We start from the raw sequence: 20,815 nt of genomic DNA on the forward strand, positions 1-20,815 counted from the left end.
CTGAATCTATGAAGCAAAGGTTAGTGCAAAACCCCCCAATTCTTGGAGGATAAAACCCTAATGGTTTTATTCAAGAAAAACCCACACAAAGTCTCAACCCAAACTAAGATTACACAATCCTATTTAAGCATTATCACCAGAGCAATGCACAATGATCAACAAAAATTGTTATATGTAATTATTGAGAAATGCAATGGAGAATGAAGATGAGGAGCACTTTGGTGTATATCTTTCACTTTTCTTATTTTTGTTGAAGAAGAGACTCTAGAATATTTATATGATGCATGGACAAAGTAACAGACATAACAGAATAACTTTGCAAAAATGCACAGCAAAAAGTTGAGTGCCAACAACGACCAGTCGACCTGTTCACACAGGTCACTGGACCTGTTTAGACCCGAGAGTTACGCTCTAAGTCATGAGTCAACTCAAAATTCTTAAACTGTCAAAAATGAGTTTTTGATATTTTGTTCAATTCAAACCATTTTCTTATGAACCTAAGGTACCAATGATGATCAAATTCATTATTCATATCTATGAAATGCTTCTATATGCATGAACTAATTTCATTTATACTTTGAGCATGTTGGAGGATGAATGCATTCTATGATATGATGATATCGTCCAAAGCACACAGTATGAGCAACTAAAAATGTTTGACATCATTAAAATAAGGACAAGGGATCTTTTCCCTCACAAGTTTGACCAAGGTATAATAGAGGATTTTCATCCCCTGGTAAAGAATAAAGAAACCACAATCTAAATTCTCGGGGACAAGACAAATTCCTTAGGAAGTAATGATAAATGGAAATTGGACCAACAATGGGGAACCTGCGACAAACAAGGACAACTAAATATTGTATACTGTCTTGTGTGTGACACGAGACAAATGACAAAGTATTACAAAACGATAACAAAAATCTTCTACAAGTGATGGGAAGATGTTTAAAATAAGTAAAATAGGCTCGAAAGTCACCAGACCATGATTAATATCAGGGAATTCGGAAAACACCTTGGCCTGGGGCTTTATGTGAAGGTGAGAACATAGATGCTGAAAAAATCAAATATAACTCCAGGAGGGGGGACAAATAATGGAAAGAGCTAACCTCGTAATCAACAATATATTATGTTCACATGGTGAGAAAAATAAGCAAAAATTATAATATAAGAAGGTTATATCATACATAGGGAAACCATATATAAGATGTATTTAAATATGCGTCTTGTTTACTTTTTTTTTTGAATTCGTCAGGTGAGGATCATATATAAGATGTATTTAGATATGCATGCTTAAGCATCTTTCTCTTTCATGTCCCTTTACCAATAACATCAAGTGTCTCCCATCGTCTCTAAAATGCATCCATATATGATTATATTTTTTTCACCTTTCCATCATCTTTTTGACTCTTAAACTTAAAATTTTTTCAATGTAAGGGAACCAATTGGATTGAATTTGAACCCGTCTTACATTGTGTTAATTCACCAACACGAGATAAATCACATATTATTCTACTTGAGCAAAACATGTTTTCTCTTCACTACCTAATAAATCGACTTTCTTATTTTATTCTTCAATAATATGGCATAAGTTTTTTATAGATATAATTCCATTAAGCTCCCATAAAATGGATTATTGTTACTATGCTCTATATAACATGCATCTTTCTTAAATGATGTTTGAATCTTCTTAATTTGAACCTTAGCATGTTGTTCGTACTCTCTCAACATTCACACAAATTTCCCCTATCATGTTCCAACATCATCTTCAATGTCCAACGTACAAACTGAACCCTAATATGATATACACACAAAAGACAACAATATAACAACTAACATGTGTAACTTAAAATAGTGAGTTTTAATAATATAAGTCTCATAATTGTTAGAAGTTGTATTCTCAAAATGCATCACTCGATTAGTTAATGCTATGATAAACCTTTTCAGGTGAATAATAAATATAGTGTCTTTGACATGATAAACCAAAACAATGTGATTAACACACAGTTGCTCAAAGTGTATCAAACCTTGCTCACACCACTTCTTGTTCATAGAATAAATATTTTTTTTCATAACAATTCAAAACATGTTGTTTGCATCTAGAGCAACGTGTTTGCCGTTGTGAGATATACGCACTTGAGGAATTAAACTATGTAATAAAACATGTAATTATGCCGAGGTAACAGTAGCAATTTCAACAATAGTAATATATATTTGTTCGCTTTGTATGTGTTGTCAAGTTGTAATATAATAGGAAACATGTCATTGAAGTCTACGGAATCTGGATACTCCAAATAAGTCATTCGCAACATTTAAATCTTCACATCTCCTGTTTTGATACACACACTTCTAAACTTTTATTAACTTCATTAGGTGTTTCATTTCAGTTATGAGACGTCTCAATGAAAACCGATAATTCCTTCGTAACTTATATGTTTGGGTGATAACAATTTGATTATCCTTATTTTGATTTCCTAATAAATCCAATGCATGTCTCGTTGCAATTGGTACTTTGTAAATTTATTGATGAATCTTAACTTTTATTCATTTAAGAGGTTAAAGGTAATACACTATCACTATAAAAAAGTATTACTCTAGTATCTAATCAAATATTTTATATTATCAAATTATAAGATGATGTGGCGGAATACATAATTCTTATTGATTGAAATATTTTACACTATATATATTCCTTTTTCTCTTCATTTAAATGTTCCACAAATGAATGACCGACTAATGCATGTGACAACTTATGTTTGTGAAGTTCACATCACTAATAGAAAATTCAATGTCATCCTTCAACTATTCACTTTGTGTTTGAAGGACAACCACACTTTTTTGTGGTTGTTGCAATTGAAATTTCACATAACTTTGTGTTTTCAATTTCTTTCACAACCCCGTATGTTTTCAATTTCTTTCACAACCCCGTATTTTTTCCCGCGTTTAACATATTTACATCAAATATGATAATGATTACAATCATTCTAATTTGTATAGCAATCTATTTACTCCATGCCTAAAAAGTTTCTCTTGTACAAAAATCTGATATGACATAAATATATCAGTCAAATCCTTACCTATCAACTTCTTTTTCTTTAAATGAAAATAAATTATAAGAAATTAAAAAAAAGTTTTAAAAAATTGAGAGATTTGTTTTGAATATTCAATCTAAATATTTTGGAAACTAAATCTCTGGTGAAATATTTAATTAAAATCTTTTAAGAGTTGAACATTCAACTCAAATCTGTAATATCTTTACAAATTTGTTGTGAGAAGATAGAAATCGACTAGTTTTTTCAAAGACTTTTCTTAATCCTAAGTAATATTTGAGTAATGTTTAGAAGTATTGCCTATAAAAAAAATATAAAATAAATGTGAAATAGAAGTCTCCTCCAACTAATTTTTGTAAACTCAATATCGCCATACTAAAAGTACTTGATTTTTAGTTTGTGAGGATTTCAAAAAAATTATGTTGGTGCTTTTTATTGTAACATTGGTATTTAGTCCATAGTTTAAAACGATTTTATAATATGATCATGCTTAAAAAAATTTGTAATCTTTATTTGTTTCTCATTCTTCTCAAAATATTATCAATACTAATATATAAAAATAAAATATGAATTTGAGATAGCTTTTTTCTCCGTCCAAATACAGAGAAAGCGGAAAAGGGATACATAAATGTTAATTTAAACGTTTAAATCAAATCGATTGGGAAAACTAATGTTTAGGTAAAACTAATATTCAGGTTTATCATCATACAAATACTAATTACAATGAAGAGTTTCATTCGATTGAATTTCAAACTTTTTTTAACTTTATTGTTGTTTGATAAAGGTAACAAAATATTGTAGTGTTTAATTATTATTTTTTTCATTAAGAAAAACTACTATATGTTACATTGGGTATTAGGTATGATCTTGTAACTGTAAACCGTGCCACAACTACTTCCACCTATTTTCAATTCACAGTATCATAATGGCTTCGTTATGGCGCGCTGGGACCAAGCTAACTCTACTAGCATCCGCTCTCGGCGGCGGTGGCGCAGCGGCGCTCATTGCCACCTCCGACGATCCTGCAATGGCGTTCAATCTCTCCACAACCATCCCTCGTCGACTCTTTGCCGACGCCGTAGCTGCCGCCAACATTGTGTTCGGTACTCTAGATCTCACAGAATCTTCTTAGTTTCCAAAGTTCATATAAAATTTAACAAACTACATCTATTTCCCCCTTCCTTCTTGGACTTTAATTCTATTCGTTAAACTCCATTGAATCATTAGAATGAGTGTTTAAAGCTGATTAGGGGTTTAAGTTAATTGAACTTGTTGAAAATTGACGTTGATTGTGTACAATTAGTTAGAGTGTTGAAATTGTGCTTAGTTATCACGCTGATTGTGGATTTTGATGTTTGTGTATTAAGTTATGTGAAAATGAATTTTGAATTGATTGTGCTAGTTTTGATTTTGTATTGTGGTTAGATTATGAATATTCACTGTGGGGAATCCCGGAAGGAAGTAGTGAGAGGGAGAGAATGAAGCATGAAGTTCACCTCCGTTCAGCAGAAAAACTTCGAGACCTGTGTTTTAAGAATGGAGGGATTTATATAAAGCTTGGGCAACATCTCGGGCAATTGGTATATTTTAGTTCAAATTGTGTCGTTTTTTATGTTAAAAAGATGTACAGAATACTTATTAACCTCCCTTGTCCAATTGCTTATTGTCAATGACAGGAATACTTAGTTCCTAAAGAATATGTTCAGACCATGAGGGAGTCCATGCTAAATAGATGTCCGGTTTCTTCGTATGAGCAAATATGTAATGTATTCAAGAAAGAGTTTGGAGAGACACCTGATAAAGTATTTATTATCTGCTTTGTTCCCTAACTAGTTGCCATTCACGGTTGTGGTGGGTGAATTTTTCCTTTTAATGTATAGGTATTTGCCGAGTTCGATCCAGTTCCACTAGCAAGTGCTTCCCTTGCACAAGTTCACGTAGCCCGCACACATGATGGCCAGAAAGTTGCTGTGAAGGTTCCATTTGTTGCTAAATTTTATTCACTATTTATCATTAAAAGCAATTTAGTATGTTTTCTTAGGCTTGATTTGAATATGAGTAAGTGTTTCATATGCCAAAAAAAATATTGTTCATTTATGTGGTACCTGTCAATGTACAGGTCCAACATTCTCACATGACTGAAACTGCGGCTGCTGATCAAGCCACTGTAGAATTGATTGTGAACACTTTGCATAATTTTTTTCCCAGTTTTGATTACAGGTATTGCTATTGACTGTTATAAATGTATCAGATCATGACTATGGGAAATTTTGAAGCCATCTATGTCAGCAACATACTAACCAGTGGCAACAACTGATAAATGTGTATTCATTTGATTTGATTATTAACAAACGGAATTGTCTATGATATTCTGTTTATTTCTGTCTGCAGGTGGTTGATTGACGAGATTAAAGAGAGTTTACCTCAGGCAAGTTGCTATTTAACTTCAAAGCAATACCCATGCCTAAAATTATGTCCATGTTTATTTGATGTTCTTGCCGACTAGACAGGAATGATGGTTTATATGTCTTGGTTAATCTTATTGTCATTTGCTTAGCTTTCAAAGTTGATTTCATTAGCAATGTATACTTTAGTATGATTTTCTGCTTATTTAAATTTTAGAGCAAAAAAGTTGGCATGCTGTGAAAATTGTTTGACCAAAAGTTGACAGGAACTTGCATTGCATGTTAAATTAAGTTACATTTTATTCTGAGTCAATGGTTTAAAAGAAACCTAAATTTGGAAAAGTATAAATTTTAATGGCTGCCTTTTCTCCCCGCTAAATGATGAAAGGCTTAAAAATTGTTTCTCAAGTTTTACCGAGAAACTTTGATTGAACTATTGTGCATTCATGCAATTATCCCCAAACGCATTTCAATTTCATTTTATTAAAAAGCAAAAATATATATTTAATGGACTCTAATCTAAGCACAAGATGTGCAAAGATTAGAATATAAATATTACAGTTTCTACAATGCACAATTTCATATCTCATAAATTAACTTTTCTGTTTTGGTAAGGTTTTCGTGTAAAGATGGTAGTTTATCTTCATTTTCAATTTCTGTTTGTTTCCATGAACTTTCAATTTGTCTTTGGGAACTAGAGGCGGGAATTGGATTAGAATTGTTTGGCTCCATTACATTCTGGTTTAAAACCTTGATTTGTTTTTATGGGAGTGTTATTCTCAAGTTTTACGTAATTATTTTATTAACCTTATTATTTTATAGGCAAAATATTTCATTGGTTCTTTATCTTAATTTAAATTTAAAGAGGGTTCTTTATCTTTTTTTAATGTTAAATTTAGTCTTTAATGTTCTAGCTAAGACACACTTTCTATGTCAAGTTACCGTGTACAACAAGATTTAACCCTAATCCGGTTATGGCATTAGCGTGGAATACAAGGAACACTATGTTCTCATGCTTATAGACTTAACATCTTGGAACAAGGTTTTCAACTCAATAAAAATCAAACTCTATGCCTTATGATATGAAAGGAGGCGCTATAGTGGTACACATACAAAAACTCAAAAGATAAACCCTAACACTAGATATCTTCAAAACTGGCACACCTAAAAAATGAGGTTTGAGTCTCCTTAAATAGCAATGCAATGCTGAGTTTTTCTTCTTGGATTTGTTATTTAATTTTGTCCAGAATAATAGCATAATCTTGTTGGATTTGATTTGCTCCATAAAGTTCTCCAACAAAAGATATAATTTGTTATTAATTCAAATTTAAATTTAAATCTCCATTTAAATTAATTTGATATTCAACCGTTGTCAAACAGATCACACAAAAGCATTGCATTAAAATAGCAACAAATCTGATCGAATCTAAACCAAATTTTCGCTCCAAACACGCAACTGTATTGGTCTGCTGAACAGGACCAGATGTTGCACTGCACATGTTGGAACATCGTGTTCCACATGTTGCAATTGTACATCCAAATTAACTATTCTCTATAACTTGTAAATTTTCTGATGAGAGTTAATCTTAGATAAAAAGATATTGAACCACAACTGCAATAGTTGTCAGATGTTGCGACATTAATAACATTTGTCTTGTTGATGGAGACCAGATGTTGTACCATACATGTTGCAATATCGTGTTTCACATGTTATACCAGAGCGTTCAAAACGACTCTTCTTCATATAAGTCTTATTTGTAGAGTAGTTCTTAGACCAAACCTTCCTTGAAGGTACATTCAATCAAATCTTCTTTGACTGAAACAAATCCAAATCTTTCCTAGTTGATTTTGAATTATCAACACAAACTTCTTCCCAAAAATAAAACTTTGGATCATCTGAAGAAGTCAACACCTCAACACTTCTGAAGGACATCATAAGACAGTCAAAATCCAAACCTTAAGCCTATTGCTTAACTAGTTATGTCAAGCATTTTAGCCAAATAGCTCTTGCAACTAGTCCTGTCAAGCACTTTAGGCAAACAACTCTTACTTAACTAGTTCTGACAAGCACTTTAACCAACGACTCTTTTTGGCAACAAAATTAGATGTTGAAACACATGCTAGAACATCTTGTTCCACATGTTGCCTAAAATACATCTTGTTCATGTGTTGTTTTACTAAATGCAGTCAATCCAAAAGGAACAACAAGAGTCATATAACATGATTGATGGATTTGAAGTAGAAAAGGAAAGGGATAGGAGACGGGTCGCTTGGACCTTCTTATGGGGTGAATCGGTAGGAGGGAGTCATGCAGACATTGATAAGTTTGTAGGGGAGGAGGACTTGAAGGACTAAGAGGTAGATCCATATACATCTTCAAAACTCATTAATAAAAGTAACAATATTTATGTCCTACACCTAAATTGTCTTGACTAAGCCCTCATACGTCAAAATGAACAATATCAAAAAGAAAATGGACTTTTGACTAAGTTTTGCTAGGGAAAGAGGACTGCACATGTTTTCCAAAATGACAAGATTCACAATCTAGAGATTGCAACGGAGACACTTGAGGAACCATAAATTTAAATTTTTAAGACTTGGATGACTTAACTGACGATAAAGAAGTCTCAGAGACTCTTTAGTTGAAATAAAAGCAATTGTACAGGAAGTTTGAAAGTAGAAAAGTCCATGTGACTCATAGCCCATCCCTCGTACCAGTCATCTGCGTCGTACTCCGGTCATGTATTACAAAGTAATCAGGAGTAAAAGTAATAGAACAATTTAGAATTTGGCTCAAACGACTAATAGAAATTAAATTAAATGGACAATTGGAGACTGGTGGCTTGGCCAATGCCACTGGCTTTAGCGTTTGATCCGTCTACAAGGGTAATGTGGGGTTTTAGGTTGGGATATTTTTGATAAAAGTGATGGATTACTAGTAACACATGTTCAGGAGCTCCGGAGTCCAACACCCAAGGGCCAATCAACGAAGACTTTAAGAAACAAACTTTAGAATGACCAGTATGAGCAATTGTTGCTGATGAGGAAGTCTGTGAAGCCTTAAATTGCAAGTATGTCGTGTACTCATCATTAGATACCACAATCAACGAAGACCTTAAGAGACAAACTTTAAATTACCAGTATGGGCAATTGTTGCTCTGATGACTGTGAAGCCTTAAATTGCTAGTATGTCTTGTACTCTTCATTAGATACCATACCACCTTTTGATTAGTGTTTCCCAGCTAAAAGTCCTTTCCACTATCGTTAGACTGAGTTACGTTTATTAATTTTATTGGGAAGCCCATAAGAGAGTAACACTTATCTTCGGTATGACCAAACCTCATACAATATGTGCACCGAGGACGTACTCTACCACAACCTCCTCGGCTACCCCCACGTTCTCGTCCTTCATGACCGACAAAATAAGAAGCAAAAGTGGAAGATTCTATACCATTGTGGGGTGCATTCACCCTTGTTCCTTATGGACTAGACATGTGTAGGAGTTGGCTAATCAAATTCTCCGTGGATGGAATATCCGACAGTAAGAATATGACTGCAGACTGACTCGTAATTCTTATGAAGGCCATGAAGGACATAAATCATGCATACGTTATCTAGTTTCTCGATCATACTAACAAGAAGTTGGAACTCGTTTACACCTGATTGAGCTTGATTAGCATAAGACATGATGTCCTTCGTCATTTGAAAGTTGGTCAAATTATGAATAACATCATATAGATGTTGAATATCATTAGAATGAACATTTTTAATCCTTGTCCAAATATCATAACATGTTGTATACAAGCGATCGTGGACCAACGAATAAGACCCAATGGATTGCCTCAGATAAGAGACTAATTAATAGTTTACTCGCTCCCATTCACCACACAACTCTTTAGCATGTCTGCTGCTTTCTTAGTGAGATGATCTGAGAGCTTTTGTCCAAGAAACCACATGTTTACAGCAGCCGAACAATGTAAATAATTCTCACAGTTGAGTTTCTCGGAGGTTATAACGGGATGGTCGGAGAAGACGAAGGAAACAAGACTCTTACCGGTAGATCCAAATTTGTTTCCATCCTTTTGTGATAAATCCAGTGTTGAACTCATCTTGTACTACACTTAACACAAATTTCTCTTATATTAATTCTCTAGTGATATATTTTATAGAAAAACTCTTATTTTTTATTGACGTACCCCTCCCTTGATTTTTTTAAATGTTGTATCCCATATCGGTATTTGTACTCGTACTGGATACCGTCCCCGTCCCCGTCCCCGTACCTATGAATTTTAGAAGCTTATTGTTGGTTTTCTACACCAGCGTTTTTGGGTTCTAATTTGTGGTGCAATAAATGTAGTGCGTTATGCCTGTCGTACACTTGCATGTTGCATCTCTCGTTTTTGATGGTCCAAAATAGTTTGTCTTGGAATTAACGTTTAGAACATGCTAGATGATATTGAACCAAAAAAAGATGAAGTAGTAACTTGAATTTAGAAATTAGGAGTTAATATAAAGGATCAATAGAGTAATTTTTCCTATTATATATTTGAATGTTCGTGAATCATTTATGATATTTACAATTTGGACTTCCATAAAACATTTTCATTGAGTATACAGCAGCACTTCTTTAGTATTGTTATAAGATACTGTATGCAAGCATGATTAATATCTGTTTTTTGTCAGGAATTTTGCTCGATATATGTTGGATTCAGTAGTTGTGTTTTTTACTCATCATTCTTGGTTTCTGTTTATTTTCTCTTCATGCTTCCCCCCTTTCCAGATGTTTCGTGATTTGGTTTGTTAATATTATGAATGCCAGGAATTGGACTTTTTAACGGAGGCAAAGAACAGTGAGAGGTGTTTGGAGAACTTCCGTAAGTTGTCTCCTCATATCGCAAATTATGTATATGCACCAAAAGTATATTGGAATCTGAGTTCGTCAAAGCTGCTTACAATGGAATACATCGATGGTGCTTATGTAAATGATGTGAAGACCATTAAGAAACTAGGGATCCGTCCACATGAACTTTCAATATTGGTTAGTTCATGCTTATTGCTTCATTATAGATGCTTGTAAATGACGAATGGTGGTGTTGATAGCGTATAGCCCTTTTATAACACGTTTCTAGGGTTATGATAGCTTTGATCACACATATGTCAAAGAAGTTGTGCAAGTTAATCAGTGTTTTGATTCCCCCATGCAATTGGTACCCCATATAGTTTATCAAGGAAATTATGGGTAGGTTATGTTATGATAGCTTTGATCACATATGTCAAAGAAGTTGTGCAAGTTAATCAGTGTTTTGATTCCCCCATGCAATTGGTACCCCATATAGTTTATCAAGGAAGTTATGGGTAGGTTGGTAACATAAAGCTCCTCGACCCTCGCTATGTGTGTAGTTCCTAGAGGGTCAGAATCGGACCCACTATGTGAGTCAATATTAGACAGTCTAGCCTTATATTTTCAAGAGTTGATTCTACCAATCAAACCTGTAATGTGACTGCTTGGTTATATACGGGTACCATCCCTTCAGCTTCCCGACAAAAATAATTTACTAAATGTGATTGTTATTTTACAGGTTAGTCAAACTTTTGCTGAAATGATGTTCAAGCATGGGTTTGTACACTGTGATCCACATGCTGCAAATTTGTTGGTTCGCCCATTGCCTTCCAGCAAAGCTAGCATCTTCGGTAAGGATTCGCAAACTTGAACTCTTTCTATAACTCTTCACAATCTAGATATAGCCTTCGCTTTGTGTCTTTTTATTTCTCTTGCACTTTTGGTTTGCTAATTCTGCTCTTAAGTAAGACAGGAGGGGGGGTTCCATTGATTTGGGGGCTTAAGAAAATTGTTTTGGACTTTGAAGGGAAAATAATCGCTGCGGTTACCTTTAATAAATTCCAGGATATCTAGCATTTGGAGAATAAGTGTAATGAATGGATATAATCAACTAGTATCCGTAAGAAAAAGGAAGAAAAGATATGGAAATGCACTGAAGTTCTTATTGGCATATCCCCGAGGCAATACTTAATTAGGGAAATTCAAGAGCTCCCTTACAAGTCACTCCAGAAGCCACTACTCAACTAGTTAAGGCTTGATCGATAATTCAGCTTGGGTGGCAGTGGCTGTGGTTGTTCTCCCCCCTCCTTTAGCTGCTTAAGTATTACTATCCCCCCTCATATATCCCCTTGACCCGAAGCCTCCTGTACAGTAAGTGACTTCTTGGCAGTCTATTAGTTGCATAAATCCTCCACCCCTTTTATCGAGGATTGTACTTCTTTTGTCACCATCAGCCCAGTTCAGCTAAAGTCTCTATCTGGTGGAGTCTTGACTTGGGCTTCACCTTATTCGTAAATCCCTCTACGAATATATATTCCCTTCAAGTAGTCTTGTTTGAATATTTTAAAGGGGCCTGCATAAACCTCTACCACTGCCGATACTTCCCTACACTCTCTTCTTGCATCAAAGCTTTGCAGTACTCTGTATGGGTTCTGCATCATGTATCCTTAAATATTAGTGATCTTGTTCCATTGAAGTTTTTGGCCTGTTTGCTCACATGCAGTCTTGTTTTTAGAATAACTGCAGCGTTGATATTCTATGTTTTACATTTCCTTATTTGTTAATTTCCCATATTTATTTATTTTCACATGAACAGGTTGGAGAAAACCACAGTTGATTCTTTTAGACCACGGACTCTATAAAGAACTTGACTTCAATACAAGAACTAATTATGCTGCACTATGGAAGGCGTTGATATTTGCTGATGCTAATGCAATCAAGGAATACAGTACAAAGTTGGGTGCTGGGGAGGATTTATATGCACTTTTTGCTGGAGTTCTAACAATGAGGCCTTGGAATAGAGTTGTTGACCCATCGATGGATCACTTAGTTATACAGGGAAGTCAGAGTGAACTATCAGAACTTCAGGTAAGGTTATGGTTTAAGGGATATCCTTTTTCCTATATATTATCTTCAGTAATAAATTCATGTTCTTTTAGGTTATAACGCCTGCGCTTTACTTCTTCGTTTTTTAACATTGTGATTGTTTCATACCCATGTTCATGCTGGATATCTTACAAAATGGATCTCCATCTTAATACGTATAACTTTACAGCCTATATTCTGCAGTTTAACTACCTTTTTTTTTGGTATTGTTCAATTACTATTTGCAGCACAGTTCTCTTTTTGCTAAATATAAAGGTCATTTTGTTTTAACAAGATATAATGATGCTCTACGTTGTTGAATTTACTAGCTTGGCATGTGGAGCCCTGATGAAAAAGAAGTTCGAAATGATTCTCCTATTTGTTTTGCAGATGTATGCTTCTGAATATTTCCATGAAATCTCAGAGCTTCTAAGGAGATTACCACGTGTGATTCTTCTAATGATGAAGACAAATGATTGTTTACGGGCAGTCAACAATACCCTGGTACATACAATACCATGTTTTCCATCTACTACCATTACTAAACTTGTGATTGAATAATTAATTCTCTTTAAACAAAAGTAGCTTGTGTATAACTATAAGAATTAAAATAGCCAGTCTGTTACGTGTAAGTAAAATAGTATTTATCATGTCCAAGTTACTGTTTCTGTTTTTAATGACTTTTTTTGGGTGTCATCAGATACAGGGATCACATCTCGAAACATCTCTGAAGACATCTTGTATCATTGGAAGGGTTTCTTCCGAGGCTGTCACTGCAGCAAAAATGTCACAAAGCAAGTCGGTTCTAACTTGGTTTAGTGTTAAATTGGATAAGATTTTGCTGGAAATACAGATTTGGAAAATACAGATGGCCCTGTGGCTTTTGCAACTGAGAAAGGCGTTGCCTTGGTCTCACAGGGCATCATAAAGAAATACCTAATCTTCGTAATTTACTTTTTGCTACATTTTATTTTAGTTTTTACAAAATAATCTTATATTCTTTGTCTCGGTGGTCAGAAATTCCTTCACAATTTGTGGCATAGTTTGAGCACGGACTAACGAATTGATTTTTAGTGCGTGGTTTTCGTGTTTGGAGCTGTAAAATCATGTCTGCACAAAAGATACAAGATTTAGAGGCTTTCCAAACAGAAATGAAACATGCACTTTACAGGTTAAATGAATATATATGTATTCAAGTGATGCAGAATGTTGTAAATCCCAATTAAATGGGAAAAGAGAACTGAAAAAAAATACATGTTTAGATAACATAAATATATGATACGGTTGCTAGTGTACCAGTTTGAGAATTCAGATGCATTCCAAAGATATTTAACTTGCTTTTATATTTGTTGATCATTTTCCATTTCAAAGAGGAAAACTATTATTACCGATAAAAAAATTGCACAAGAAAAGAAGTTAACTAAGGAAATCTTTTAACAAATGTGAATTTTGTACGTTTTTAATACTTGAATGGTTATATTAGTCATTGTTTTTCATACCATTCCTTACATACTGGTCAAGAAAAATAAAATAAGTTGAAATGCATTTTTTACTAAATGTCAAACAAAATTACATCAGATTGGTGTGAAAATAAAACTTTGTAGCCATTCTCTTTTTTCTTTGTTATTATAAATTATCAATCCTCCTAATCTTTCACCTACTGAAAAATAAACAATTACAAGCCTCAAAGGGAAGATTTACAATCAATCTCTCTTTCCTTCTTAGGCAAAAACCAAAATCATACCCCATATCACACCATTACTGATGCTATAGTTCTACCTCCACATAAACATCCTCAGATTCACAATCATTTTTAGGCAGTTGACAAGGATTTTGAGTGGTATTCTCAAAAACCATCCCTCCAAAACCATATTGTTGTACAACAAGCAACGAAGAACATGAACCAAAATTATTTGATGCAACCATGTCCCCTATAACACCAAGTTCAGGACAATCGGACCATTTCAGTAAATCCGACAACATCAAAGAATTTCTTCCTGTCCCTTGTCCTAGAATGTACAAATCATATCCAACTTTGTCCAACTCTTCCATCATTAGAGGAATATCTTCGCCAGAATGAACTTCTTTTTCTGAATAACTTATAGAATCTTTATTGTTCACTGCTTTAAGTCTAAAAGAACTCACATACTCATCATCAAACTCTCTTTGCTTTTCACAGTCCATCACTGCACAAAATAGTTCTCTTGATTCTGCTTGTGGTGATAAATCAACTTGAGCAGCTTCTCCTAACATATTAACTCTCACAACAGATAACTGAATTCCTTCATGCTTTGACATTCTCCATGCTAATGCTAACGCTTCCCGATCATCAGGACCTCCGAAGAATACCATAAGTAGACGTAAATTAACTTTGAACAATGAACCGAGACCGCGATCAACAAAGATTGCAACAGAACACGGCGCATCTCTCATCACACTTTGGTTTATATCTTTAAACGCTTCGTTCATTGTTTCTAGAATACCTTCTATGTTTGATTGTTTGTGAAAAGGGAGGAGAATCAATGTTGCTTGTTTTTCTCGTGCTACAATGTGTATGTCTTCGTGAATGGTTGAGTAGGTTGAAACTGCAGCTAATATATCAACACTAATATTTTCATTTTGTTCTGCATAGTCTTTGAAAGTGATAGTTATGTTTTCTAAGTCTTGTTCTGAATCTGTGAGGGATTGTGATCCACTTTGTGTATTGATATGTGCTGCTAAAAGGGCTGCTGTGTTTCCCGTTATTTCGACTAGATGAAGTGCAAATATGCGTAACCGAGATAGTTTTATGGCATTGGAAGCTTCGAGAATGTTGATCATTCCCGTGGCTTGACGAGGATTGTGGACACAAGCTAAAATTTTTACTTCTGCTTCCACCTTTAGATTCTGTATTGTTCTTAGCTTGTTTTGCTTGTATAGCTGTCTTGGTTTGTATATACCATTGATTATAATAGGTACCAATAGCGTCATTAGAAAAACAGACATGATTATAATCGAGTACGATTCCACACTCAATATCTGAAAATTAGAGAGAAAAAACAAACTATTTATCAACCAACCATAATATGAACTTGATTTAACACTATAAATGAATCTTTCGAGAAATATATACCTCTTTGTCCCAAGCAACAATGAGCATTATTAGAGGTAAGATTTCTTTGGTGTTCATAAGCAATCCAATAGCCACACCATCATGAACAGGCATACCAAATAACTGAGTTGCTATGACAGTGCTCAAAACCTTAGGGATACATGACAGGACCAAAACTATCACCACAAGGGCCAAACCTTGAGATTCGATGACGCTAAATATTCGAAGTCTCACACCACAGCTAGCAAAGAAGAGTGGAGCCAGATAAACAGAAGCAAAATCCTCTGTCTTCTCTATCAACAGATTGGAAAATTTACCGCGCGGCAACATTATTCCGTATACTAATGCACCAACAACAGGGTGCGTCCCGAGAAAGTCAGTAACAAATGCAAAAAGATAAGCTCCCATCACAACATAAAACAGCTGACAATTGTCCCATTCGTTCTGATTTGTTTTTCGGACGACTAACTGAACAAGATGAGGCTGAATCACTATGAAGCATACAAGGACAAACGACACCGTACTTATCACCGAGTACATAGCAACCTTTTCATTAAGTGCAAATGGAATCAGCAAAGCAAACATAACCCAATTGTAGAAATCAATAATCATTGCTACTGTTAAAGCAGCTCTACCAAGACCTGTATAGAGAAGTTTCAAATCTGCAAGGATTTGAGTAACAATAGGAAAACCTGTGACACTATAGATTAATGTCCAAAACATATAAGCTTTATTCGTGTTGTAACGCGATAAATACTCAGGAGGTCCTGTGTACATGGTTTGAAGTAAAGTATACATTGCACCTCCCATTATCATTGGAATTACAGTAGCTACAATAGCAATTGTTGTAGCTTTCTTTCTCGCACTCGTAATCGTTTCCAAGTTCATGTCTAATCCAGCAAGGAATACATAGTAAACAAGTCCCACGTAAGATATGGTTTCATTTGTTACCACTAACTTTACAGGAGCCAAAGCTTGGAAAAACTGTGTTCTCCCAAATACTTCTGGACTTAACATGAAACCGACCTGTTAACATAAAAAAAAAATTAGAATATTAAACTACTGATTCATGCATGCATGCATGAATGAAGGATTGAAAGAATGTAATTACCAGAATCTCAACAACAAATCGAGGTTGATTGAAGGGTCGAAAGAGGTAGTATAAACAACGATTAGCGAACAACATGAAAGCAATTTGAGCTGCGAAATTCGGAAGATAAAATGTTAAAACGCTATCACTTTGCCATATATCATTGGCATTAGACACAGCTGTGTCGTAACATCCATAAACTTTATTGCGCGAGGTATAGTTGTCTAGCATTTCCATTATTCCCTTTCTCTTTGATTGCTACAAAGGAAAATACCTTTGTAACCAACAAAGAAGAAAGTAGAATAATGTGAAGATGGAGAACAATGTTATGTGTTTATGATGTCATGTTTCTTTGAATGAATCTTGTCTGTTTTATTTAACAAATTACAAACAATATTAACTACTGATTTCTTTTCTTTGTGTCTGTTATTAGTTGTTATAATAACCAACTTGTTTTGGCATTTTATTTTACAAATAGTATTCATTAGTCATCATTCTTTGACTTATTAGTTATAATTAGTTAATTACTATTACTTGATTGGGGTTGCAGCTAATTGGGCTGGCAATATATTACCAACTTTGCTGTATTTGCCTGGGCATTTTTTAGTTTTAATTAAAAGAAAATTAAAAATAATAAAATAATATTAAAGTTATTCTTAAATTATAACTATTATTTTGCTTTAAAAATTAACTTTTAAGCTAAATTTTGTTTGATAAATTTCTTTTATATCTCTCTCTCTCTCTCTCTCTCTCTATATATATATATATATATATATATATATATATATATATATATATATATATATATATATATATATATATATATATATATATATATATATATATATATATATATATAAAAAGTAAATTGTTGTGAAAAAAAACTCTAAATAAAAACAAACTTCTTTTGGAATATGTGATATAGTTCAAGTGTCTTAATTGAGTTAAATGGATGTAGTTTACTAATTTTAATTTTAATTTCTAATGACAACATTTATTTATATTTATTATGGGTGTTCAAAATCAAATCAACCCAATAGAAAACCGCAAACCAAACCAAATCAAACCGAAACCGCAAAAAATCGCATTTGGTTCGGATTCGTTTGGGTCATTTTTTAATAAAACCGCACGGTTTGGTTTGGTTTGCGGTTTATATTTTGCAAACCGAACTAAACCAAACCAAACCGCATTATGTTACAACTCAAAGTTCACTTATCCCACATTCAACCCAAACCTCAAACCTAGTATGCCTTAACCTTACAATTACAAACGATTTTCTCTTAATCACACTTAGGGTTTCAATTTCAACCTTCTTAAATCTCTCATAGTAGTATGACACATTCTTCTCATCTTCTTTTCCATGTAGGTCTCGCATATTCTACTCTAATAAGTCCTCTATTATGTTCTTTCTTGTTTATCTTTTATTTTACTATTTTCTCTTCCAATTACGTTTTTATTGCACTTTTCTTCTCAATCTCGCATCTCTTATGTTCTTTTTTTCATCTTCTCTAATCTCTCATCTCATATGTTTTTTTTTATGTTTTATTATAATGTCTTTGATATTATTTTATGTTACTATTTATATTTATCTTTTATTTCACTTTTGTCTAATCTGGTTTTTTGTATATTGAATGAAACGTTTTTGTCTAAATATGATGAATTTTGATGTTATTTAGTAATATATGAATGACTAAACACAAAGTTATGTCATTATTTGTAGGAGTATATATGGCTCAATAAAAATATTATAAAAAACCGAACCAACCGAACCAACCCAAACCGCATTGATTTGGTTTGGTTTGATTTGGTTTTATTTCTAAAAGTCAACCGAACCAAACCGAACCGCATGCTTTTTTCTCTTGCGGTTCAGGTGATTTTTATCGCAAAAACCGCTTAAACCGCACCGCGAACACCCCTAATATTTATGCATTAATGTAAATAGGTTGTTGATATTTATAAATCAACAACTTTTAAAAAAACAAACTTCTTTTATGAATTGTTCTGGACCGGCTAAATGCCCAATCCATCTCAAATCCAATCCACTTGATCCGAAATACAAATCAGTTTATACGATAAGACCAGGGTACAATCTCTAATCTCCACTTTCATATATTCATCTTGAATCTTGAACTGACTTGGAGTTGGAGTGCAAACCACGCAGGTCCATCCTGCGCCGTCATAAATGAGATCAGAGCTACCGTTCAAGATCACCAATTATTCAACTATCCTAATTTATGATTCCTTCGTGAAACTAGAGCTCCCATATTTGGTTCCCGAACATAACAATGACGCCATCTGTGGGAATCGGCTTCTGATTTCTATGATTTCCACAAAACCGCATTTGTTTCGCATACACCATCGAGAAAAATACAGAAGTTCTAGATCTGTATTCTTGCGATTCAGGTCCAGATTTTCGATTTACTAGCTCGTAACCTCCTTAGGTTACTGAATCAAGAGCGAATCAAAATCCAATTTCTACATTTTCTACGAATCTGCGTTTGTCCCCTATCTTTACTGTTCGCAACTTCCTCAGATCTCAGAATCAAAAAGCATTTGGGTGCAAAGAAGAATATCAATTAACCACCGCTTCCGCCCTAATTCTCCGGGTCCAAATCTATGATTTATTTCAAGAACTCCACAAGATATCAAAAGGAAGACTCTCAAGCCCGAGTCTATAGTTGTACCGGGGTATGAAAACAATCTCTATGAAGGTGGAGTCATAGACTCGCAATCCACGGCCCGATCTGACTACATCCATACATCGAAGATACAATAAGTTTGTAGTTAACACCGAGGTGCAGAATGGGTGACGGGAAGCCCGTTACATGTTCTAAAGGATCTCGAACCTACATACAAAACCCCTAACGCCAGGTCTGGAGGACCAAAGTGAAGTTGGTCGATTCAACTGCATCATTTCCACGGGATAGCAGTTGATTTCAGTGACGACCTATTGATGAATTACCCCGTCAATACTATCACATGACAATATTTCAAGAAGGATAAAGCTTCGAACCTAGCCATGGTCAGAGTAAGAGAAAAAATAGGGTTCGCTGACCATGTAATTAGAGAGAAGACGCCCCAAGTTCTATTTGAGAATGAAATGAATCAACTGTAATCCTATACTCCCGGACGATATCACTATCCCAAAGGAAATACTAGAAGGGAAGGGTAACTTCTATCCCTTCTTTAGAGATCGAAGAATCCGACCATCTAAACAAACATCGACAGTCAAATACAAGACGAGACCCCTCAACACCACATTTTGAAGCACGAAGTACACTCAACCCGGGTCCCCGTCTAAAGCCGATGACCAAAGAACCCGAATACCATCCATCCATGCCGAAGTCGATGATTGAAGGTTATCTACCTCGTCGTTCCATTATTTAGTTGTAACGAATTCAATTCATTATATATATATATATATATATATATATATATATATATATATATATATATATATATTTCTTCTGTTGTTCGTTTCTTGTCTCTTTTTCAGCTAGAACGCTCGGGACAAGGGAATAAAGATAAAATACATGGATACGTTTCTCATACAGGTTTAACGCATTTTTACGATTCTGATACAATTTAACTTCATTCCATGTCCGATCGCGTATCCGATACAGACTCAACACTTTTGTTCAATTTTGATACGGCTTAAGCGCACTGCCTGCATGAATGTGTATCCGATACAGACTTAACACATTTTTGTGATTCTGATACGACTTAAGCACATTCTATGCCTGATTGTGTACCTAATACAAACTAAACGCACTTATGTGATTCTAATACGACTCAAACGCACACCTCGCATATGAGGTCCATTAAATGCACTTTTGTGTAACTTACCCCCATCGGATCTAGTTAACCCCAGAGCGTGGGTGGTGGAGCCTAGAGACGTCCACATCAATTCAGACCAAGCCTTGGGGGAAGGGAGGAGGATCCTACGCTTTTCTGGGGACGGTCCTCTATGATGCCGAGCACAGTAAAAAGCATTACTACATGACATCAATTTCTCCAACCCCAAGTCTCGGCCCATAGAACGTACACAATTTTATAAGTACGACATACAAACCAATATTCAAAGAGTTGACAATTTTAACTTCCTCCTGCAGTGCAACAAGTTCCTTCTGGAGATAAGTGCACCTCAAATTCATAACTTCGACTTTCCCCTTCCAAGTATCCCTTTCTTGGGAAGAATTAGTTAGGGCCAAGACATCACCCTGTCCATCAGAGACGAGAGAGAAAATAGTGCCATCT

The 20,815-nt window shown here is 34.5% G+C and overlaps 2 protein-coding genes across 2 annotated transcripts; one reads left to right on the top strand and one right to left on the bottom strand.

The window, feature by feature from the left end:
* The first annotated feature begins 3,877 nt into the window (after positions 1–3,877).
* LOC127083962 (putative ABC1 protein At2g40090) lies at positions 3,878–13,688 on the top strand. The gene is made up of 11 exons (XM_051024325.1): positions 3,878–4,150; positions 4,473–4,627; positions 4,724–4,849; positions 4,928–5,023; positions 5,167–5,267; positions 5,439–5,475; positions 10,272–10,490; positions 11,032–11,143; positions 12,109–12,380; positions 12,768–12,881; positions 13,078–13,688. Exons 1-11 carry the CDS (start codon positions 3,973–3,975, stop codon positions 13,303–13,305), a joined length of 1,638 nt encoding a protein of 545 aa, XP_050880282.1. The 5' UTR covers positions 3,878–3,972; the 3' UTR covers positions 13,306–13,688.
* Positions 13,689–14,144: 456 nt separating this feature from the next.
* On the bottom strand, positions 14,145–16,795 carry LOC127080241 (cation/H(+) antiporter 15). Its single transcript, XM_051020571.1, has 3 exons — positions 16,580–16,795; positions 15,490–16,494; positions 14,145–15,395 (listed from the first exon to the last, which is right to left on the bottom strand). Exons 1-3 carry the CDS (start codon positions 16,793–16,795, stop codon positions 14,145–14,147), a joined length of 2,472 nt encoding a protein of 823 aa, XP_050876528.1.
* Positions 16,796–20,815: the final 4,020 nt, after the last annotated feature.

The sequence above is a fragment of the Lathyrus oleraceus genome, chromosome 5 (assembly GCF_024323335.1).
Source record: "Lathyrus oleraceus cultivar Zhongwan6 chromosome 5, CAAS_Psat_ZW6_1.0, whole genome shotgun sequence".
In the NCBI taxonomy this organism is placed as follows: Eukaryota; Viridiplantae; Streptophyta; class Magnoliopsida; order Fabales; family Fabaceae; genus Lathyrus; species Lathyrus oleraceus.